This window comes from Castanea sativa, chromosome 5 (assembly GCF_040712315.1).
Source record: "Castanea sativa cultivar Marrone di Chiusa Pesio chromosome 5, ASM4071231v1".
In the NCBI taxonomy this organism is placed as follows: domain Eukaryota; kingdom Viridiplantae; phylum Streptophyta; class Magnoliopsida; order Fagales; family Fagaceae; genus Castanea; species Castanea sativa.
Window position 1 is genome coordinate 40,187,960 of NC_134017.1, and position 25,263 is coordinate 40,213,222.

The following is a 25,263-nucleotide window of genomic DNA, read 5'->3' on the forward strand; positions in this document are numbered from 1 at the left end:
CCTTATCATTGGAGCCAGGGACCAAAGTCTATTAATGGGTACAAAATGAGATGTTTACAATGGGTTGAACCAAACACTTAATAAATAAAAAGGATAAATAGTTTACCACTCTATGGGATACAAATCAAGTCTTGAAGACTTGGAAACGTGGTTGCGTACGCATGCTTCCCAAAAACCCTAAATTCGACTACATAGTTGGCCTAACTTCAAACGGCCATAACTCACTCAATATAAGTTCATATCATACAAAATATATGCTTAAATTGAAGCCTAGGATGTCTACTTTCCAATGAAATAAAATACACTCAAATTTTCATTGTGGGTCAAAATATATGGTCAAAACATTGAGTAAATGTCATTTTCATCATTGTTTTAAAAGTAATTTGAGCACTTTTGAGCTGTGATTACTTCTAAACTATTGTGAACTCTTTAATTACCATTGGTTGACGTATGTCAACCTTATCATTGGAGCCGGGGACCAAAGTCTATTAACAGATACAAAATGAGATGTTTACAATGGGTTGAACCAAACACTAATAAAAAGGATAAATAGTTCACCACTCTATCAGATATAGAAACACCACCCAAAGAGATATAAGATTAGAAATTGCCACCTAAGGAATCCACCAATGGGATAAGGGTTTAAAAGAAGAAATTCATCTTCTGAAGCATAAAGCTTTTTAAATCTGAATATACAGTCTCTTCTTATTTATTTCAGCCAAAAGGCTTTTATAGAGCTTAGAATAACCCTTTAAGCATAGGAAAATGAAAATATCATTTAAAGATTAAATATTCAAGATCTGACTCATAGGAACTATAAGAAAATAAATGACTTGTTTGCCTAGGAAAACTAAAAGATAAAAGCTAACCATTCCCTAGGAAAGCCCCAATTAAATACTATTGGACTTTTTAAATGACTTGTCTGACTAGGAGAACTAAAACATAAAAGCTAACTATTCTCTAGGAAAACCCCAACTAAATGTCATTTGACTTTTTAAATGACTTGTTTGCCTATGAGAACTAAAACATAAAAATGCTAACTATTCCCTAGAAAAATCCTAATTAAATGGCAATTAGATGCTATTTGACTTCTTTTCCTAATGATAAAGTTTAAAATGATGAGCTGCACTTCTATTCTTCAAGGAGCACATTTGGGCCAAGCTTAGTACCAAATTGGTCTTGCTAGAACTAGGGTTGTCCATTGATTCACTGACCCGCCCAAACCGACTAGGTTCGACTGACCCAAAGCCCGACAGGTGGACTCGAAACCCATGGTTGGCCGGATTCGGGCTTGTCTTTAACAAAACCAATGATTTAGGTTGGGTAGCAGTTTAAGGAATTAAAAGCCTGTATTACCTGACGCAACTGATGGTTTCAGATTAAAAAAAAAAATTGTTCGGTTATTTCTACGAGAACACATGAAGACAAAAGACTGATTGGACTAAAGCACTGACTTGTTAAGTGTTACACGCTAACTAAAACTTACACGCAAAAGAAAATCAACCAAAATCAAATCAGAAGATTCAAAACAGCTAAATTTCAAATCAAAATCAGAGTTCCACTTCCCCATGCCCATAGCCATGATGAGTCCTTACTCCTTACTCCTTATACTTAGCTAGTTACCCTCAAGGCCTTAACCCTCATATATATATATATATATATATATATATATATATATATATATATATATATCTCTCTCTCTCTCTCTCTCTCTCTCTCTCTCTCTCATAAATCAGTCTTTTCTCCACTCTCTCCGCCCTCTAGTCTCTCTAGTCTCAAGGGTTGATTTCAAAATCTTTCTTTTTTATTTTGAAACAAGCAAGTCATTTACATCAAAATATTTCTTCACTCCAATGGACCAAACTCTAGTTGCTAGTTGTTGGTTGTTGGTTGCTGCTGCTGCTACTGCTGCCTCACACCACACCTGACACCGCCGCCTTACTTTCTTTTCACCAAGGGTTAAGTCTTCTCAACCTCTCAGTCTTGGCTTCCTAGTCTCAGGTCAGGTAAATTTTCTTCTTTTTTCATCCCTCTTTTTTTTTTTTTTTTTTTAAATTGTGATATGGGTTTATCATCTTGTTCAAATGATTTAAAACTTAAAGATTAGGGACCAAAACTGACCAAGAGATTGGATTCAACAATGAGACCCTAATTTTTTTAATTTGATTTGTTGGGTCAAAGACTTGATTTATTACTTTTCAAAGATGAACCCCTAATTTGAGTATTCTCGTTTGTGTGATCATTTTCAAAGACTTGAGTTAACACTTTTCTGAGTGTGCTTTGTGTTTATTTTCGTGTTTACTCTTTAGAGACAAACATTATAGTTAGTTTGATTCATTATTTTAGTGTGCTCTGAGTGTGCTTTGTATCTGCCCAGTTTTATTCCTTGTTTTGTTTGTTTTTCTATGATCAATATACTTGTATTTTTACTGTAAAAATGAAAAAAAGAAAAAAAGAAAGATGAACCCCTAATTTAAAAAGATGAAATCCAAACATGTTTTTCTTTTGCTTATCTGAATGTATTTTATTACTCATTTGTTTGATTCATTTTGCTTTCTTAACTTAAAAAATTGAAACCCTTATTTTATATAGGAGTTGAAAGTTGTTCAAGTAGGCATCTCTTTTTGCTTCCTTTTCAAGGTCGAATCCCTAACAATTAAGAGTTCTCTAAGGTATCATTTCTCTTCTGTTGTTTCTCTTTTAACTTCTTGTTATTGTTTGTTTATTACTTTTGTTGTTGTTTTTGTTGTCGCTTTGACCTGTTGTTTTTGTTGTGCCACTTCTGTGTGTTCTTGTTACTCGGTTAGTAGTATGGTAGTTTGCTAATGCTTAAATTTGATGTCTTTAGGTTACGAAACCCTCTAGTGATGCACCCCTTTTCCAAACAACACCCGCTGCCCAAGCTAAACCCATTGCCCAAGCTGAACTTGTTGCCACTCCAACTAATGCTAAGACACTTCCATCTAAACCTAATGGTAAAGCCAAGGTGATTAAGATAGCTGCTGATTGTGGTAATAAAAGAAAAAAGTCTACTACTTGGGATCATTTTGAAAACATATAGATTAGTGAGGGTCAATTTAAGACTGTTTGCCATTATTTCCAAAAAACTTATCGTGCTAATAGTAATGGGCATGGTACAACTAATTTATTGAATCATGTGCCAAATTTTGTTAAGAATCCTAATAGAGATGCATTTAAAGGGAAACAAACCTTAGCATTTGAACCCAAAATGAATGGGGAGGAAAGGTTTCAGCTTGTACCAACAGCCTTTACTGTTGAGGCTTCTAGAAAGGCACTCGCTGAAATGATTATAATAAATGAGTTGCCTTTTAGGTTTGTTGAAGGATATGTGTTTCAAAGATATTCAACAACCTTACAATCTAAGTTGTGAATTAGGAATATCCCATCTCGTCAAACTGTGGCTAGGGATGTGATTGGCATTTATGGTGTTGAGAGAGAAAGAAACTAAGGAAAGCCTTGAAAGGTCATAGGGTGTGCCTTATTATGGACTAGAATTCAAAATTTGAATTATATGTCCCTCACATGTCATTTTATTGATGATGATTTGAACTTGCATAAGAGAATTTTGAATTTTTGTCAAGTTGAAGACCATAGAGGGGAGACTATAGGTAGAAAGATTGAGATGTGTTTGCGTGAGTGGGGTGTTGATGGCATATTCACCTTGACAGTGGATAATGTTTCCTCTAATGGTGCTACCATTAAATTTTTACAAATAAATAACTAAAGATTGGAAGGGGACTATTTTAGAACATGAGTTCTTGCACATGAGGTGTTGTGCACATATCCTAAATCTCATTATGGGGGATGGTTTGGAAGAAAATGATGCGTCCATTGCTAGGGTGCGTGAAGCGGTGAGGTATGTGAAGTCCTCACCAAATAGAAATCAAAATTTTAAGAGTTTTATGGAGAGATTAGGTATTGAATCTATGTGTTTACTAAGTCTAGATGTACCTTCTAGGTGGAACTCTACCTACCTAATGTTAGATACTGTTGAAAAATTTGAAAAAGTGTTCCTAAGAATGGACTTTGAGGATGATAGTTATTCTTCATACTTTATGAACAAGGAAAGTAGTGGTGGTTTGGGATCTCCTTGTGGGGTTGATTTTCAAAATTGTAGGACATTTCTGAAACTTATGGGGATGAAGTGGTTGATGAGATGGTTGATTTGGTGAGGAAGACCATGGATAGGTCGTATGATTATTACTCTTCTGTTGATTCACCAAATGTGGTAGTACCAAGTGAGAGTGAGAGGACACACATAGAAGGTGATACAAATGGTTGTACTGATCCATATGCGATGGTTAATTTTCGATATGAGCGTTTCTTAAAGGCTGAGAAGTCTATAGGGTGTAGTAATGAGATTGAAAAATATTTGGCTGAAAATTGTGAGAGTAGAAGAGATGCGAAATTTGAGATTTTGGGGTGGTGGAAAGCGAATTTAGATAGGTACCAAGTGCTATCCAGAATGGCCAAGGATGTGCTTGCTATACTTGTTTCTACAATTGCTTCTGAATTGACATATAGTACTGGAGGGCGCATACTTGATCCATTTCGAAGTTCACTCTTTCCTCTCATGGTTCAAAATCTTGTTTGTTCTTAAAACTGGCTGCAAGCCCATGTCCCAATTTCTTTTCACAAATCAAAGGACGAGATGGAGGCCTTGGAGGATGAAATTCATGACTTAGGTAATATGTTTAACTTCCAAACTTCTTGTCTATTAAGTGTTATTAAATGTGTCATATACTTGACCAAAATTTAATCTATTGCCATAATTTTTTCTTTTCTTTTGAAGCAACAACAGCAGCAAGTTCTAGTTCCTGCTCAAGCAAAGGTAGTATCCCTACCAAAAGTTAGTATTGATGAATGATCACTGACCGGGTATGTTTCTGCCCTTGTAATTCTTGTTGATATTGGTTACTTCCCTTTCGGTCATTTTGTAGCTTTTGTTCATTGTCTTTATATATTATTGATAAATATTTTTTCCTTTTGTATTGTAGGAGGAAGGAATGTCACATTTTGTATAGGAGACAATTTTTTGGACATATTTTGGAGGCTTTTTTGGACAAATGTATAGCTTTTCTAACTATACAAGAACTCTTGCTTATAGGAAGGAAAACTTAGCATCTATGTAGGCTTTCCTTTCTATAAGTTATGGACTTGCTAACTATAGATAATATAGTAGTTTTTACTGTTTTAGGGAAGCTATTTTTTGGAAATACTTATAGTAATTCATAATTGTAACTAATTATATATACTGCTGGGAATATTGCCTACTGCCTTAGTGGTTTACTGCCTTACAGACTTATGCAATAACTAGCTTTTCCACCGCCTCTATGGCTTACTCTATATATATATATATATATATATATATATATATATATATATATATATATATATATCTATGGAATTATGAAGATGTTCTACTATTTGTAGCAATGCTTGCTGTTTGGTTCTGGAAATTTACTTGATGTGTGGAATGGTTGGCAGGTTTAATATGTGTTCAGATTGACTTTTATATGCCTGAGTTTTCTTGAGGCAATTTTGAGGTATTGCCTAGTGCCCAGGTCCTTAGGCTAAGGTAATTTGGAAAATATTTGTTACTTGTAATGTGTGGATGATTAATGCCCAGGTTTTACTTTGTGTGTTTTTATTTGTTTGATTAATGCCCAGGTTTTACATGCTATTGATGTTTAACAGGTGGTAAAAAAATGGTATTTTGTGTGTTTTTATTTGTTTGCTATTGTGCCCAGGTTTTACTTTGTATTTTTTTGTTGCCAAATGTCAATATGTGGGTATTGGGAAGTATAAATTTAGACTGATATTGCTTCAAGCAAAGTTTGAAGGCCTATTTTAAAAGAAATGAAGTAAAAAAGAGGCCCAATCTAATATGACGTCAAAAACTTTTAAATCCTTGTAATTTAGAAAGCCAAATAATTTTGGCCAAAAAGGCCCAAAAAAATTAAATCCATGAAAATCTACAAATTTGGCCTAGTATGTGGTCCAAACCCACCAAACCGTTGAATTTGACCTGTCCCAACCACTGACCCAACTCGACGGGTCCAACCTATATGTTCAGTTGAGTGATGGTCAAGTTTTCCAATGACCCAGCCTAATCGGGTTGAGTGTGGGTTAGGCCCAAACTCGGGGCGAGTTAGGCCCAAACCCGAGCTGACTCGACCCATGGATAGCCTTAGCTAGAACTTGGGTTGGGACACTTCGGTGTCAATTGGGGAAATAAACATATTGGGGAGCTTTCTTGAGTAATTAATATAACATATAGAAACACACTTTAACCCAAAAGGTCTAAGCTCAATAAGTATGTGCTCAATTATGTTATATTAATTACTCATTCTTCTCATCATTATTCAATGTGAGACTTCACTTACGTGTGTACACCCAACAAGTTGTTCTTATAAAAAGCCTTCTCAATTTACTAAACCTTGGGTGTCTAGTTTTCAACATGAAAAATCTTTTCAAATGAAAATTTCTGATTTTTTTAGTTTTTCACATTAAAAACCTTCTTTAAATTTTAACACTAATTTTATGGTTTTCCATACCCAAAACCTATTAAAATTTTGATTTGATGGTTTTATAAAGTACAACTGCATTGCCAAATGACATCATGAAGAATGTCTCAATTGTGATCTAACTTAGTTCAACAAAGAATGGTGAGATCTTGATTATGGCTAGGACCAACACAAAATGTGGTCGTATTATTAATGTTGAGATTTCAAGTCTCTCCTGACACTAGTCCCTTCCTAGTCCATGATTTTTTCAACTGGTTTTTAAACTAAAATTGTCTTGTTTGTGCTCTAAACTAAAACTTTTGATATCTTACCTCGTGTATCAATTGCACGTTTGATAACATGGTATAGATGCCCCCAAGATTGGGCATGTATTCTATTATATTGCATTGCACAACATTTTTGAGGTATAATCAAATTAGGTATTGACAATGCTTAGGCATCTTGGGTGGGCCTAACACCTTCACCTCGAATCTGTATTTCTACTTCAAGACACAGTTTGACCTAGTTTAGGTTAGAGGAACTAAATTTATTAAAAACCAACTTTAAATTTAAGTGACCAATCACTTGTTAAGAAATCCCAATAATTAGTAGTGACTCCTTACACTTTAAAAATCCACCCTTACATAGTCAAACCCTACAAATACAAGTAATGCAAATGATACACTCTCACATACTAAGTGGAACCACCCACTCATTCCACCTTAGTTGCCATTCTCCCAAGTGCACAGGTTGGATTCAATTGGGTACAATGATTGACACCTAAGTTTTTATAACATACTGTTCAACTTGAAAATCAAAGATGTTCACATTTTCAACTAAATATGATTACTTTCACATTAAACTCTCTTACATAGGTGTTGAAAAATCTAACACAACTCCCGAAATCGTTACAACTAACCTGTTTATAAACATGTCATGGGTTAAGGCTAAACGAGTTTGGGTAATATTTGGGTTGACAAGGCTAACCTGTTTAATAAACAAGTTGTGTTCGTCTTTAACATGTGAATCTATTTGACCCGTTTAACTCGTTTAGTTTATAAAGGTATTAATTATTATTATTATTATTATTATTATTATGTTATTATTGCTTAATTCATGCTTATATTTATATGTTTATTATTATATTTAAGGTTGTAATTGTATTTTAATTTTAGACCTATTAATCAAATAGGTCATTAAACGAGTAATTTGTATTGACTTTTACATGACTTGTTAATTAGACAGGTTAAACCTGTTGTGTCAGATTGACCTGTTTAATAAAGATGTCACGTTAGGGTTATAGCCAAATACTCATAACTCGACACGACACGAACCTGACCCGCGAACATGAATTGCCACCCCTACTCTCACATGATAAGTTTAACCATTTCAAATCTCTCTCACCTAATGAATTAAATATTTTGAAACTTATCACATATAAGTGTCAAATAATTGGTGTGGAAACAATAATGTTTAATTAACTGCATATAATAACTCCTACAACTCAATGCAATTAAAATTCCTTTAATTATTACAATAAATGCCCAAATCAACATTGAATGCCATTTATACCAACTGGCATTAATTATCATATACTGATTTTAATTGCTTAAACAACTTATTATTTTTCATTAATGATGCTACTTTGTTTGTTTATTTGCTTCATTCCATTTTTTAACATGAGAAATACTACATTAACAACATTTTCATAACATTTTTACAACAAATCTTAAGTGATGGGTTGTTACAGGTTGTTATTAGTGGGGTAAAAATGTAATTTTATTGGTAGGTTCAAATTGAACCAATAATAATAACTAACAACTTATAATTTGTTGTAAAAATGTTATAAACGTAGTACTTCTCTTTTCACATTGGATAGAAATATCAAATAGTATCATTTCACACTTTTTCCATAGGTAGATGAACCATTTAAAAATTGGTTTTTAACTTAGTATATATGTATGGATGTACATTAAAATTTGTTCCTAAATTGAATAATAGTGATTATTATTGTGGGGGTAAAATGGTCAAAATGCGTATTTGGGCCTTAGGCCTAATATTGGTGGTGTAAGCTTGTCCGAGCAGGGCCTTTGAGGCCCACAAGTCAGCTTTTGCTAGAAAGGTTGATGATGTAGTCCGAGGAGAAGCATCTCCTCGGCCGAGTCCAATAGAGATTGTATGACACGTCATGATGATTGGGGAAAGAGTTCTGGAAAGTTTAGTGGGTAAAGATATGTTTCACACTGTTGTAGAGAGGAAGAACATATGAGAAATATCAAGGGAAAAAGCTGCTACCACTGCATTAAAGACCCTGCACCTACCTCTCTGGCTGCATTAATGGGGAAATGACATCTGAACAGTACCAGTTAGCCTTACAGCTGTTATTTGAGGACCTCTAAAGGGCGGTGGAGAATAAAAAAGATCTAGATTATTGATTTGTGTTACACGTGGACGGTGAACGGAAGAGGAAGAGTGATATAAAAGGAAATAGAGAAAGAAAAAGGGGGAGGGCTTCTTCTTCTTTAATGATAATTTATTGTTAAAAGAAAGAAAGGCAATACAAATCATCCTCGGCTTATGTCCGAGGAGTATTTCTGTTATTCTTATCCATTGATTGTGTAGATAGTGACAATCTAGCCCGCCTATCTGTTGCCCAACATCCATAAAGCCTAGATTTCAAGCCCACGCTCTACAAATTTTATTGTATAAGGCTCTTTGGGCCTGAGTCCATTTATTGATTGGACCGAGTACTAATTGTGCACTTACAATTGGCACTGTCTGTGGGCACCTTGTGCTGAAGGAATTGGAATACTATGGTAGGCTCAGGTCCTCATCACACAGAGTCTCAGGGGTCCCAGCGTGAGGATCATTTCCAGCGACTTGAACATGAGAGGGATCGAAAGGGTAGTGTACATACGGTGCGCACCGGCGGAAGTCGTTCGTGCAGTGGAAGCAGAGTCCCCCATGAAGATGATGCAAAGGCCATGCAGAAGGAGATTGATCACCTTAAGAAGAAGTTACGCCGTGCTAGACGGAGGAGGACACCATCTCTTTCTGATCCTTCTTTTAATGGTTCTCAAGGCAGTAGTTACAGGCCAAGGTCCAGAACTCCTTCTAGTGAAACCTCCTCATTTGAGAAGGACGATTTTCATGGTCGTAGAGATCAGAAGTCTTCCTCCAGGGGCTTGGGAAATGATGCTATAAGTAGGGCGTTGCACCAGAACTCCAAGTCACCTTTCACGCATAGGATCGAAAGGGGGAGGCTTCCACGACGGTTCACTCAGCCCACGTTCACTATCTATAATGGTAGAACAGACCCAGTGGAGCATGTCAGTCACTTCAATCAGAGGATGGTGGTGCACTTTAAGAATGAAACTTTAATGTGCAAAGTCTTCCCTTCAAGCTTGGGACCTGTGGCAATGAGATGGTTTAATGGCCTAAAGGCGGGTTCTATCGATTCTTTCTTGGAGCTCACTAGGGCATTTGGCTCTCGATTCATTACCTGTAGTAGGGTTCCTCGGCCTTTGGACTCATTGTTGTCCATGGCTATGAGGGAGGGAGAAACCTTAAAGACGTTTTCTGATAGATACTGGGAGATGTTTAATGAAATCGATGGCAATTTTGATGAGGTGGCGATTAACACTTCTAAGGTAGGCCTTCCAACTGATCATGACTTGAGAAAATCTCTGACCGAAAAGCATGTGCAGAGTGTACGTCGGCTCATGGATCGTATTGACGAGTACAAAAGAGTCGAGGAGGATCAACAGCAAAGGAAGGGGAAGGCGAAGGTTATCCCTCAAGAGAGGAGGAATTTCAGGTCGGATCAGTATAATAACAATAGGCCGAGGGGAGATTTCGCTGGGTAATCTGGTTCAGCCACTCCTCAGGTAGTCAGCACCGTGTTCCGAGAACCGATACATCAATTACTGGAGAAAATCCGGAAGGAACAATACTTCAAATGGCCCAGTAAGATGGCTAGAGATCCTATGCAGTGGAACCAGAATCTCATTTGCCACTATCATCAGGATGTAGGTCACACCATCGAGAATTGCAGAACACTTTGGAACCATTTGGAGCAGCTGGTTAGTGAAGGAAAATGGAAGCAATATTTGTATTAGCCCAATGGATAAGGAAGCCATTCAGGTTCGATCAATCAAAGGAATAACTCATCCCGGCCTCCCCTGGGACGATTAATGTCATTTTCGCTGCCCCTGGAAGGACTGGCTCCTATCCTACTAGGGTGATATCTGTGTCCCATGTTCTTGCCGAGGAATCTGGCTCGAAGCCGAAGAGAATTAAAGGAAGTGTTTCGCCTATTTTGGGCTTTTCGGATGAAGACAAGGTGGGGACCATTCAACCCCATGACGATGCTCTGGTGGTTACGCTAAGGATAGGGGGCTACGATGTAAGAAGAGTGATGGTTAATCAGGGTAGTGGTGCGGACATCATATGCCCTGATTTGTTCAAGGGGCTTAATTTAAAGCTTAAAGATCTTACCGCCTATGATTCAGCACTAATGAGTTTTGAAGGAAAAGCTGTCATACCAAAGGGACAAATTTGCTTGGCTGTGCAGTCAGGTCCAAAAACAGTTGATGTGGATTTCATTGTGGTTGACGCTTATTCCCCATACACGGCCATCGTCGCAAGGCCTTGGCTGCATGCTCTGGGTGCTGTTTCCTCAACCCTACATGTCAAGGTGAAGTTCCCATCGGGGGGACTTATTGAAGAAATTCTTGGGAGTCAAACAGTAGCAAGACAATGCATATCGGCTGCAATACTGCATCAGGGTGAACCGGAGTCCTCAGCCTCGGCTACGGTCGACTTATAGAAATTAACGCATCTGGATGCGCCCGGTGTGGTGACAACAAAGGAGGCAACATGTGAAGAGTTAGAAAGATTTCTTATAGGTGACGATCTTGAAAGATTCTTTCAGGTTGGTGTCTGGCTACCACATCAGGAGAAGATGGAATTGGTTGTGTTTTTAAAAAATAATATCGACGTATGTGCCTGGGATCCTTATGAGGCACCTGGGGTTGACCCAAAGTTCATTTGCCATCATTTGAACGTCAATCCTGCCGTCGTCCCGAGGAGGAAACCACCCCGACGTTCTTCTAAAGTGCATGTCGAAGCTGTCAAGGAAGAGGTGCTCAAGCTTAAAAGGGCTGGGGCAAATAAAGAAGTTTTTTTTATCCGGAATGGTTGGCTCACACTGTGGTGGTGAAGAAGAAGAACGGAAAGTGGAAAGTGTGCGTAGATTTCACAGACATAAACAAGGCTTGTCCTAAGGATTCATTTTCGATGCCTCGCATAGATCAGTTGGTGGATGCTACGGTTGGACATCCTCGGATGAGTTTTTTGGATGCTTTCCAAGGCTATCACCAAATACCTTTGGCCTAGGGTGATCAGGAGAAGAAAATCTTCATTACTCCTACAGGGAATTACCATTATAAGTGATGCCTTTTGGTTTAAAAAATGTAGGGGCTACCTATCAAAGGATGATGACTAGGATGTTCGAGTCGCAGCTGGGAAAGACTATTAAAGTGTATGTGGATGACATGGTGGTGAAAAGCAAGGTCGTGTCCATGCACGTGAAAGATTTGGATGACACCTTCCAAACGCTCAGGAAGTACAAGTTGCGCCTTAACGCCTCTAAATGCTCTTTTGGTGTAGGCTCTGATAAATTCCTAGGCTACATGGTGACTCATAGAGGAACAGAAGTAAATCTGGCACAAGTTAAGGCAATTAACAACTTGCAACCTCCTCGGAATCCAAAGGAAGTTCGAAGCTAACAGGGATGACTGCTGCTCTCAACAGGTTCATTTCTCGATCCGCTGATAGGTGTAGACCATTCTTCCAATTGCTGAATAAATGGAAGGGATTTGAATGGATTGAGGAGTGTGCCTTAGCCTTTCAACAACTTAAAGAGTATCTTTCTCGGCCACCCATCATGTCTCGGCCAGAGGTGGAAGAAATCCTGTTTGCGTATATAACGATGGCTATTCACGCCGTCAGCTTGGTTTTAATACGGGGTGATAGTGGTATACAGAGACCAGTTTACTATGTAAGCAAATCTCTACATGAAGCTAAAATGCGTTATTTGCCGTTGGAGTAAGCGATTTTGGCCGTAGTACATGCTACGCATAAGCTTCCTCACTATTTCCAATCGTACATAGTTGTCGTTTTGACCCAGCTCCCACTCAAGTCGGTATTGCGAAGTGCTGATTACTTAGGGAGGATAGCAAAATGGGGGACCATCTTGGGGGCTTTTGACATCAAATATATGCCTCGCACCTCTGTTAAGGGCCAAGTCCTTGCTGACTTAGTGGCAGAGTTCGATGAACCTTCATTTGAAGAAAGTACAAAGGGGTTGCACATGGATGGAAAATCAGTTGGCATGCTCTCGTGCAAGGAACTTCCGATGTGGAAGGCATATGTTGATGGAGCAGCAAATCAGAGAGGGTCTGGTATGGGGCTAGTTTTGGTATCCCCTAAAGGAATTGTTTTTGAGAAATCATTAAGATTGGGGTTCTCGTCCACTAATAATGAGGCTAAGTACGAAGTTGTATTAGTTGTGATGGATATGGTTCAGAAAATAGGGGAAAATTAGTCCAAATATTCTCGGACTCTCAGTTAGTCGGGGGCCAAATGATAGGGACATTAGAGGCTAGAGATCCAAGAATACAAGAATATCTGACCAAGGTTAGATACTTATGATCCAAATTTGATTCTTTTGTCCTGACGCATGTTTTTAGGAATGGAAACACACATGCGGATTTGTTAGCCACGCTTGCAACATCCTCGGCTCAAGGTCTGCCCAGGGTCATCCTCGTGGAAGACTTATTGAAACCTACTCGGATGTCTTTTGATCCTGTCCATATTCATCAGGTTAGGTTCGGACCTAGTTGGATGGACCCCATAATATCCTTTCTTAAAAGCGATGTCCTGCCTGAGGAGAGATCTGAGGCAGATAAAGTTCATAGAAAGGCGCCTCGATTCTGGTTGTCCGAGGATCAGAAGTTATATAAACGCTCCATTTCTAGGCCATACTTGCTATGCGTACACCCTGAAGTAATGGAGTCACTGTTGGAGGAATTGCATGAAAGGATTTGTGGAAGTCATATAGAAGGAAGGTCTTTAGCTCATAGAACTCTGACCCAAGGGTATTGGTGGCCTAACATGCAGAGAGAGGCTCAGGATTATGCAAAAAAGTGCGACCAATGCTAGAGATTTGCTCCTAACATCCATCAGCCTGGTGGTGTACTTAACTCTTTATCTAGTCCTTGGCCCTTTGCTCAATGGGGATTGGATATTGTAGGACCTTTCCCAAAGGCTGTGAGAAATAAAAGGTGGCTGCTCGTAGGAACTGATTATTTTACCAAGTGGGTTGAAGCTGAGCCTTTGTCAAACATTAGGGACGTGGACGCAAAGAAGTTTGTTTGGAAGAACATTGTCACTAGATTTGGGATACCTCACACACTTATTTCAGATAATGGCTTGAAATTTGATAGCAAAGCTTTCAGAAAATACTGTGGTGACCTGGGTATCACGAATAGATACTCCATTCCAGCTTATCCTCAGGGAAATGGGCAGGCCGAGGCTATTAATAAAGTTATAGTAAGTGGACTCGAAAAGAGGCTAGATGATGCCAAGGGAATATGGGTGGAAGAATTGCCACATGTTTTGTGGACAAATCGAACTACACCACGAAGATCCACAGGAGAAACACCCTTCTCCATGACTTATGGGGCAGAGGCCATGATCCCTTTGGAAACCGGGTATCCGACGTTAAGGACAAGCTCTTTCAGCCCAAATAATAACGATGGTTTATTGGAGAAAAGCATGGATCTAATTGAGGAACGACGAGAGGCCGCCATGGTTCAGCTAACTTATTATCAACATAAGCTCAAGCGAGGATATGATGCTCATGTAAAGTTAAGGCCACTTGTACCTGGAGACTTAGTATTGAGGAAAGTCTTGGGTACTGCCAAGAACCCAGCATGGGGAAAGCTAGCACCTACTTGGGAAGGACCGTACCGAATCACTTCTGTAGTGGGCATAGGGGCATATTGTTTGGCAGACTTAAATGAAAAAGTTGTACAATGTCCTTGGAATGTAAATAACCTGCAAATGTACTATTATTAATGAAAGGCATTTATGCCATCTTTGTTCAAGTTATTATTGTGTTGTGATTAATTGTTATTCAATTTTTATAAGTATCAAACAGAAACTTGGTCATGCATGACTCCTCAGAGCACATACCTCATGGAAATTGATACTTTATTAAGTGTTAAATAGAACCTTAGTTACGTCTGGTCCTCGGGTCATCTACTTTGGGGAAATTAATATTACCGTTCATTCTTCTAAGAATCAAACAGAAACTTGGTCATACATGGCTCCTCAGACCACATACCTCGTGGAAATTGATATTTTATTAAGTGTTAAACAGATCCTTAGTTACGTCTGGTCCTCGGGCCATCTACTTTGGGAAAATTAACATTACCATTCATTCTTATAAGTATCAAATAGAAACTTGGTCATGCATGGCTCCTCGGACCACATACCTCGTGGAAATTGATATTTTATTAAGTGTTAAACAGAACCTTAGTTACGTCTGGTCCTCGGGCCATCTACTTTGGGGAAATTAACATTACCGTTCATTCTTATAAGTATCAAACAGAAACTTGGTCATGCATGGCTCCTCGGACTACATACCTCGTGGAAATTGATATTTTATTAAGTGTTAAACAGAACCTTGGTTACGTCTGGTCCTTGGACCATCCACCTTAGGAAGATTAACATTTCGCTTTATTCTTCTAAGTAGCTGACAGAGATTTGAATATGCCTTGATTCTTGGGCCATATACCATAGTAAGTTTACTGGTTTGCTTTATGTCCAAGTTAAACATCAAATCCAGTCTTAAATTGTATTTCTCTTATTTTAGGTTCAGATATATTCATACTTATTTAACTGTATGTTGTTTCACTTTTGATATTACGATTTCAATACATAGTTTATCTGTTGATGGTTTAAGCTGATAGAGTAAGCATAGTTTCATGTTGGATTACCAGTGTTGGCTGGAGCATTATAAAGACTTCTCTGTACATTACGATGTTAAGTCGATGATGCTATATATGTAATTTACATTAGGGTAAAAGAGATAAATATTTCAGTGAAGGAAATTAGCAATGGATTAAAGAACAATCCTTTGAGTTTGTCATTGATACTATCAGTGGGTACATTGAACATGAAATTCTAAAATGAAAGGATTAAAATAAGAGTCCCGAGAAAAAAAGAAAAAGAAAAGAAGGGCTACATAAAGAAAAAAAAGTCTTAGAGGGCCTATGCTTTGGGTTTCGGTGGAGGGTCTTGTTTGGACTTCTTGGTAGCTTCTTTTGTTTGGTCCTCCTCCCTTGTCTGCTTAGACTCACCTTCGGACAAGGCTTGGACTTGTTTTCCTTTGTCCTTCGTCTTTGGTGGAGGATCATTTGGCTCAGCATGCTTGCCTAGGCGCTTCTCAGCCTCATCACCTTCTTCCTTCTCTTTATCAGAACCAGCCAATTCTGTAGGAGGTGGAATAAGATCTTGAACGGGAGATAGCTGTGTCGAAGGCACTGCCTCGGAAGTAGTTGAAGTAGGAGGAAGGTCTTCAATCACTCGGATATCCTGTGGAATCCAAATGTTCTCGGACTTCCTCAACTCAGAAGTGGTAGAGACTCCTGCCATGTTTAGGGCTTCTGCCCAAACTTGTTGACAGTGCTCCCTACACAATTCAGCTAGCTCCTCGGTCAGATGGGTTTCCGTTGCCTCGACCCCTTCATTATAAGAAGCCTTCTTGGCAGCCTTCATGGTTTCCAATTACTTCCAATTATATATATATAGTAGGCTTTCAATTACTTATGCATCTTTGTGAAATTTACTTCCAATTTTTTTGAGACAATGTAGTGCTCAAAGTCGATAATATTTGGAACACATTTCACCTTCACTTTTTTTTTTTTTGGGTGTAAAAACAAATCACAAGTATCTTGTTTATGAATTTAGATTTTGTCATGTCATCAATAGTTTAAATGAATACTATAATAATGCTAATAAATATTTTTTTAAATGTTAATAAGATAATAGAACCTAAATCATTCATTTAATCATAAACAGTTAGGATTTTAAGGGCTTCCTAGTTACTCTTATCAAACATATTGGATTTTAACCATTTTGAGGTGAATTCTTTCTTTTCAGAATGGAATCCATGGATGGAATGTGTAAGGACATAAAATTCTATCAGCCCAAGCCCACTTAAAATAGTGAGCTTGTAGGGTTCAATTTAGGCCCAAATTAATAAATTTGTTAGAGAGGGAATCAAACAACAAGAGAGGGCTTAGTCCGAGGATGAGAATAAGAGAGGAAGGCCTTCTTCATAAATATGTAGGTTAGTCTCTTCACACAAGCTTGCCCAAGGAGGCCAAAGTTATACAGAAAAATGTACTGTTCACATTCTTCTCTTAATGATCTTTTTTGCAATCATATTTTTTTAGTTCCAATCCCTTTCTTTGGAAACTGTATTTTCCTTATGTCTTTTTCTGCATTTAAAGAAGGTGGTGGAAGGAGTCTGCTTAGCTGTGACTTGCACTGCTTAGCTGTGACTTGCACTATTCAGGTCACTTCCTCATCAATGCAGTTGATAAAGCTGTTGCCCACCGTTGAATGTGGAGGCTACAGGCTACCCCAAACTAGAAACTTTCCCTATGATCTCTAATTCCCTCTCATCAAATTCCTCTTCTCACTTAGAACTCTTCAGAGTCCTTTTGACTTATCTCTTCCCCTCCCCGAGCAACCTTCCTCCTCAGGCCCATGGCCCGTGGCATTCCCCCCACACTGTGACTCTTCAACTTCATCCTCAGTCCTCGAGCACCCATAATAGCCCCCTAAAACTTTTGCTATTAACCCTGAGGAAAAAGTGAAGTTTTAGTTACATGAGCCTACTATACACGTGCCATGCGCATTCCCACGTGGTAACGTCCTTTCACCTGTCTCCAGCACGCTCCTGACACTTCGAAATCCACGATCTCACATTTATGGCATCAGGCGGCTACCTGTCTCCCCACGTTCTACGGCTCGATCAGGATTGTACGGTCCTTATTTTATTTCATTTATGAGCGGGAAATTTACAGCCCAAATTTTACCCCTATAAAAAGAGGGCCTGGGGCTGGCTAAAGTTCATTCACGCATTCTGGTAATTTAAACTGAAGCAAGCTCCCGAGGAGAATCTTTCCCTTTGCTCATAGGTGTGTTCCTTCTTTCATTTCTTTCTTTACACAAATTCATTCTTTTGCACCATAAAGCTCTATGGGTAGATACACTAAGTTAGTGGACACTCCCAAGGCTAGGGCTGTCTTTTGTGTACAGTACAGGATTCCCGAAGGTGTTGAAATCTAACACTGTGAATTCGGTGAGTGGCTAGTCTTGAATAGGCCTCCCGAGTCCGTGGTCATTCCTGTGATCACCTTCATCGAAGGCGGGATGGAACTTCCCATGGGAAGGGTTACTAGGGACTACTTGATAAACTATAGGTTAACCCCCACCAACTACTCCCCAAACATCTTTAGGGTCCTCGGGTGCGTAGATGTGTTGAATAGGAAAATGGGGACCAACCTTACCTGGCATGACTAAACTGGGTATATAATTTCTAGAAAGGGGAAAAAACCAAGTATTACATTAAATGTAGGGTCCCCTCTATCAGGTTAATCTTTTGCCTACCTGACTCAAACAAGGGTATGGATGAGGACTTCCTCATCGTATCGGGAGATTGGCATGATGGATTGCATTGTCCCATCCAAGAAAGGGAACCAGGTAGGGTTCCTGAGGACCATAGATGCACATAGGACATTTACCTACTTTTATCAGTGCAAAAACATTTTTTTTAGTTGTTTTTCTTTATTTTTTTACTCATAATTCTTATTGTTTTCCTCGGCAAATGAATACCACATTGCCCCAGCCAAGCATTTGGTGAACTTCAAGGACTTGAACCGGATCCTTAGATCAGAGATCTTTCTGCATAAGTACAGTCAACTCCGGGCCCCCACATCATTCTCGGATATAAACCCTCCACCAAGCACTTCCAGAGCTCGAAGAACGTTATTAAAGCCAAGGACGCTCGGTTAGCTTTAATAGACGTAGCCATCCCAGGCTTCCTGCTGTCTGAACCTCCTCTGGAAGGAACTCAGGACACCCAACTTCTAGCCCCCTTAGCTGCCAGGCTCCTCTACTCCCAAGAACCACCCATCCCATGGCCAAGAAGTTCACACCTGAGCTTGCTCCCCAGGAAGTCACTGACAAGGACTTCGAGGTTGTCTATCAACAAGAAGACCCCGAAGACACTCCTAGCACCTCACGCAAATGCCTCCAACCCGTACAAGTCAGTGTTAATCAAGAGGCCACAAACATCCTAGAAGGTATGGGATTTGAAGAGAAAACGCTCGACCTACTAGCTCTGCTTAGTGCCTATGCCAGAGGTTACACCTTAGCCGTGCCAGTAGTGACGTGGCCACCTACTCCCTCCCCCACACGCACTTCTTTCATGGATGTTGCTGATAAGAAATGGAAGAGGGCCCAAGGAGGCAAGGGCACAAATGGTGTAGAAGAGGGGGAGGTCTCCCAATCCCCCCACCAGCCCCTTGCCAAGGATGCTTGGATGGGGAAAGGGCTTCAAAAGGAGTCTTCTAGTGGGACTTCCAAAGAGCTTGGGGGAGACCAGCCCAAGAAACCTTCCATTTAGAGGCCCCTCTTCACCCTCAGTTTTGGCAACCCGGTGCTGGACAACGCCAACTTGAGGGATCCCCAAAAGGAAAGCTCAGGCTTGGTGGTCGAGTGCCTAGAGAAGGCTCTATGCCTACCAGAGGATATGGCCGAGCTGAGGTCATTTAGGAAGCGTGAAGTCTTCCTATCTTCAAAACAGGACTTAGCCAAGGTACGTGACCACTTTCCTTAGTTTACCACATTAACATATAAAACTTTAACCCAATACTTTTTTTTTTTTTTTGTAGTCTGTCCAAGCTGCCTTTATGGCCGAAGAGTGGGTAGACCACTCTTTAGACTTGGCTAGAAAAGCTGAGAATAAGCTAGAGGCTACTAAGAAGGCCCATGCTGAGGCGGACAAGAAGCTCAAGAAGACTCTTGCCCAGCTAACCGATGTGGAAAAGGCTCACAAGAATGTTGAGTCCGCCCTCAAGGGCTATAAGAAACAGGCAGCTGATGCCTTGGAGGCTCAGAGAAAAGCTGAGAATAAAATGGCTATCACGGTGGTGGAGCTAAAGCAGACCAAGAAATAGCTGGAGGCTAAGAAGGCAAAGATGTCCCAAGTCGAGCAGGCAACCTATGACGTGGACATGACCAGGGCATTTGAAAGCCTTACTGTCCAACTCAAGGATGTCGCTCGGGCCTTCTGCGTGGAGGTGTGGGGCCAAGCCCTAAGTGTTGTTGGGGTTAGCATTGAATCAGAGGGACTTAGAACTTATTTACTATTTTTTTTATTATCCAATTCGTACTTGTCATTTTATATATATTGTATGTGTGCCCATCTCTTACAATGGTACGTCTATACTAACTGGCAATTCATTCATGGAACGTTCCCAATCCCTCTATTTAACCAAGAAGAACTTGCACCCCAATTGACAAACTAACTTGCAAAACTTAAGAAAAAACTCTAGCATTTACCTTAAACTACAAATGAAAACCTAAAGCAAAGTCTTGGGCATTGACCCTAGGGCCCTAGAGAGCAAACTAGGTACTTTATTTCATCGCCCACAATTCTAGGAGTTTCATCAGGGCCTAGGTTCTGTCTAACACTTAGAATATTTCATGCAATGTTAATTTACCCTAGGCTTGTGACCTGAGGAGTCAAACAAGGCCTAGGTTTTATTTAACCCTTAGAATATTTCATGCAGTGTTTATTTACCCTAGGCTTGTGACCCGAGGAGTGAAACAAGGCCTAGGTTCTATTTAACACTTAGAATATTTTATGCAGTGTTAATTTACCTTAGGCTCATGACCCGAGGAGTTAAAAAAGGCTTAGGTTCTGTTTAACACTTACGATATTTTATACAGTGTTAATTTACCCTAAGCTTGTGACCCGAGGAGTCAAACAAGGCTTTGGTTCTCTTTAACACTTAGGATATTTCATGCACTGTTAATTTACCCTAGGCTTGTGACCCGAGGAGTTAAACAAGACCTAGGTTCTATTTAACACTTAAGATATTTCATGCAGTGTTAATTTACCCTAGGCTTGTGACCCGAGGAGTCAAATAGGGCCTAGGTTCTATTTAACACTTAGAATATTTCATGCAGTGTTAATTTACCCTAGACTTGTAACCCAAGGAGTCAAACAAGGCCTAGGTTCTGTTTAACACTTAGAATATTTCAAAGACTGATTGTTGCAGCCAATACATCCATAATGAAACGTAATTAAGAAAGATATGAGTGGAAAAAGAATTCATAACATTAATAATAATAACCTCATAGATTGTTTACATTCCAAGGGCGAGGAACTACATTTTCATCTAGGTCTTCTAAGTAATAAGCCCCAATGCTAGCAATGAAAGTGATCCTATTTGACCCTTCCCAATTAGGACCCAGTGTTCCCCAGGCAGGGTTCTTTGCTATTCCTACCACTTCTCTTAAGACCAGATCCCCCAATGCTAGAGGCCTTGACTTAATCCCCTTATCATAGCCTTGCTTAAGTTTCTGTTGGTGATGTGTCATTTTTACCATTGCCACCTCTCTTCTTTCCTCGGCCACATCTAGGCTGTCCAGGAGTAAGCAATTGTTCTCTTCAACATTGAACTGATCCATTCTCAAAGTTGGGAATCCAGACTCAAGAGGGATCATTGCCTCCACCCTATAAGTCATTGAAAAATAAGTTTCCCCCATTGATCTTCGAGGTGTGGTGCAATAGGTCCACAACACATGGGGCAATTCATCCACCCACTTTCCTTTAGTGTTGTCTAACCTTTTCTTCAGTCCAGATACTATAACATTGTTGGTGGCCTTAGCCTGTCCATTTCCCTAAGGATAGACAGGTGTAGAATATTTGTTCCTAATACCTACCTCTCCACAATATTTTTGGAGGGCTTAACTGTCGAATTGAAGATCATTATCTAAGATCAGTGTGTGAGGGATTCTTGTGAACATATTCTTTTAGATGAACCTCTTAGCATCCACATCCTTGATATTAGCAAGTGGCTCAGCTTCCACCCACTTGGTGAGATAGTCTGCGCCAACGAGGAGCCATTTTCAGTTTCCTATAGCTCGGGGAAATGGTCCCATTATGTCCAAACCCCATTGAGCGAATGACTAAGGGCTAGATATCGGATTCAGGACTCCCCCTAGCTGATGGAAGTTTGGGGCATACCTCTGACACCGGTCACACCTCTTGGCATAGTCTTGAGAGGTTCTTTACATGCTAGGCCACCAATATCCCTGGGTGAGGGCCCTATACGCCAAAGACCTACCTCCTGTGTGACTTCCACATATGTCTTCATGTAACGCTTCCAACAAAGGCTCCACTGCCTCCAGATGCACGCATAATAAATATGACCCTGAGTACGAGTGGTTGTACAACTTCTGGTCTCCAGATAGCCAATGGTGAGGGGCACTTCTAGGCACCTTCTCTACTTCACACTTGTCCTCGGGCAAAATTTCCTGCTTCAAAAAGGCTACTATAGGGTCCATCCAGCTCTTCCACACATAGAGGCTATAAACCTCAACCAAGGATACCCTTGTGAGACTTGAGCTATTCATCTCCTCGACAACCACAACTTGAGGAAGACCTGACCCCAGAGAAGTGGCCAGCATGGTGAAAGAATCTGCATGAGAGTTCTACCTCCTATGAATTTGCTTCAATGCAAAACTCTTAAATTGAGCCCGAACATGTTGTACCCTAACAAGATACCCCTGCATTCTCTTAGCCCAAGCCTCAAACTCTCCATTAACCTAGCCCACCACCAACCTAGAATTAGAATACAACTCCATCACATCACCCCCTAATTGCTTGACCATTGCTACTCCTGCTAACAGAGCCTCGTACTCGGCCTCGTTGTTAGTAGCTAGGGAACCCAACCGCAACGATTTCTCCATTACCAGCTTCTCAGGGGTGATTAACACAATCCCAATCCTTTCGCCCTTTTAGTTAGATGCTCCATCCGTATAAACCTCCCAAGGGAGGACGACGATGACCGAAGTGACCATCATCCCCAAGCCTTTTTCTCCCTTCTCTATTGTACCTTCAGTAAACTTTGCTATAAAGTCTGCCAGAACTTGCCCCTAAATGGCAGTCCGAAGCATGTATTAGACATTGTAGGCTCCAAGTATGGTTCCCCACTTAGCAATCCTGCCTGTATAGTCTGATTTCCTTAGAAGAGCTTGTGAAGGGAGCTGGGTGAGCACCACCGCAGTGTAAGCCCAAAAATAATGGGGCAACTTCCTCGGGGCATACACTATGGCCAAAATTGCCTTCTCCAAAGGTAAATAGTGTGTCTTAGCCTCTTGTACGGACTTATTGATAAGTAGACAGGCCTTTGGACCCCATCCTCACTTCTGACCAAGACGAGACTAACAACATAGTGTGTGATTGCTAGGTAAGCATACAATTCTTCCTCCTTCTTGGGCCTGGAAAGTATTGGAGGACTTGACAAGTACTGCTTAAGATCCTTACAAGCTGTTATACACTCCTCCATCCACTGAAAGTCCTTCCACTTGTGAAGAAGCTGGAAAAAGGGATGACACCTATCTGCCGACCTAGAGATAAATCTATTTATGGAAGCTGCCATTCCAGTCAACCTCTGCACCTCTTTGGGATTCCGAGGGGGATGTAAATTTTTAATAGCCTTAATCTGCTCAGGGTTGACCTTAATCCCATAGTGAGTAATCATGTAGCCCAAAAACTTGCCCAAGCTGACCCCAAAAGAACATTTAAAGGTGTTCAGGCATAACTTATGCTTTCTTAGGACCGAGAATGTCTCCCCCAAATCAACCAAATGCTCTCCTATCTGCCTGCTCTTCACCACCATGTCATCAACATATGCCTCCACGTTCCTTCCCAACTATGACTTAAACATTTGCTTCACCATTCTTTGATATGTGGATCCTGCATTCTTGAGGCCAAAGGGCATCACCCGATAATGATAGTTCCCATTAGGAGCATGAAATGTTGTTTTCTCTTGATCAGGTAATGATAGGGGTATCTGATGGCAACCTTAGAAGGCGTCCAAGAAACTCATCTAGGGATGTTCTACAGTGGCATCCACCAACTGATCAATTCTAGGGATGGGGAAGGGGTCCTTTGGACAAACTTTATTCAAATTAGTGAAGTCCACGCAGACTCATCACTTCCCATTCTTCTTTTTAACCACCACAGTGTTGGCCAACCATTCGGGATAGAAGATCTCCCTAATAGCTCCAGCTTGCTTCAACTTGTTCACCTCTACCCTTACTGCCTTGGCGTGATCTTTGGATGATCGTTGATGAGGCTATTTGCATGGCACAGCCTCAGGATTAACATTCAGCTGATGATATATAAATCCAGGGTCAACCCTTGGGACATCATACATACTCCAGGCGAATACATCAATGTTGGCCTCTAGAAACTTCACAAACTCTGGTCTTTCCAAGGATGGCAACTGGGATCCCACCTGGAAATATTTTTCTTGATCCTGTCCTACGATCACTCTCTCTAGATCCTCGAATGACTCTCCAGATGTCCCCGTCTGTTGCCCCTTTGCGGGGCCATTTAGTTGCTATAGGATTGGATCTTTAACCATCACTGCAAGATCCGAAGACTGCCTCGCCATTGCTGATACCAAGCATTGCCTAGCCGTGGCCTGGCTACCCACTAATTTTTCCACTCTCCCCTGAGTAGGATACTTAACCTTAAGATGCAAGGTTGAGGACATAACACCCATAGCGTGAAGCAAGGATCTAGCTAGGATAGCTGTGTAAGGGGAAAAAGCCTCAACTACAATGAAGTTAACTTGTACTTCCTCATACCCTGCTTGTACTGGTAACCTTATCATTCTTCGGGGGACCACCATCTTGCCATCAAAGCCCACCAACGGTGGATCATACCTCTTCAGGTCCTCGAGCTTCAAATTCAGCCCTCGAAACAAATCGAGGGACATTATCTTTGCTCCACTTCCCTGATCAACCAACACCCTCCTTACGTCATAACCCCCAATCCTAATAGTAACCACCAATGCGTCATCATGTGGTTAAAGAGTTCTCTCCTTATCCTCCTCGGAGAAACCCGGGGTAGGGGTGACCATCCCTCTGGCTCTCTTAGAAGACTGAGCACCGTGCTTCAGTTTGCAACCTTCACCTACGGACATAACTCGAATACTGGGGGCCACATAGCTCTCGGGCTTGGCAAAGATCACATTGATGGTACCCAACACTAGCGAGGAGCGCTATCTTGGTTAAACTCAGCCCCTGAGTGACTAAACTACTCTGTAGGCTGATGTAAAAACCGATTGAGCCTCCCCGCCTTCACCAACTAGCTTAGGTGGTCTCGCAGGGTCTTGCAATCCTCGGTAGTATGTCCCCTGTCCTTATGGTAATGGCAATAGAGGCTTTGATTACTTCTGGATGAGTCCCCGCCCATCTTATGGGCCACTTAAAATAAGGTTCACCCTTAATCTTCTCTAGTATTTGGTACACAAGCTCCTTAAACAAAAATTTGACCAATTGAGCTCCCGTG

The 25,263-nt window shown here is 40.4% G+C and overlaps 1 protein-coding gene across 1 annotated transcript; it reads right to left on the reverse strand.

The window, feature by feature from the left end:
- Positions 1–20,098: 20,098 nt before the first annotated feature.
- Positions 20,099–21,855, reverse strand: LOC142635182 (uncharacterized). The gene is made up of 3 exons (XM_075809384.1): positions 21,772–21,855; positions 21,045–21,578; positions 20,099–20,155 (listed from the first exon to the last, which is right to left on the reverse strand). Exons 1-3 carry the CDS (start codon positions 21,853–21,855, stop codon positions 20,099–20,101), a joined length of 675 nt encoding a protein of 224 aa, XP_075665499.1.
- Positions 21,856–25,263: the final 3,408 nt, after the last annotated feature.

Bases quoted from the DNA above. Each gene is read 5' to 3' on its own strand.
- LOC142635182 (XM_075809384.1), bottom strand. From the start codon at position 21,855: ATGGGGTTTGGACATAATGGGACCATTTCCCCGAGCTATAGGAAACTG. The intron at 21,579-21,771 runs GTGGGTGGAAGC...GTCTATCCTTAG, and splicing joins GGCGCAGACTATCTCACCAA to GGAAATGGACAGGCTAAGGC. The intron at 20,156-21,044 runs GTAAACAATCTA...TTGGTTAAATAG, and splicing joins TAGTTCCTCGCCCTTGGAAT to AGGGATTGGGAACGTTCCAT.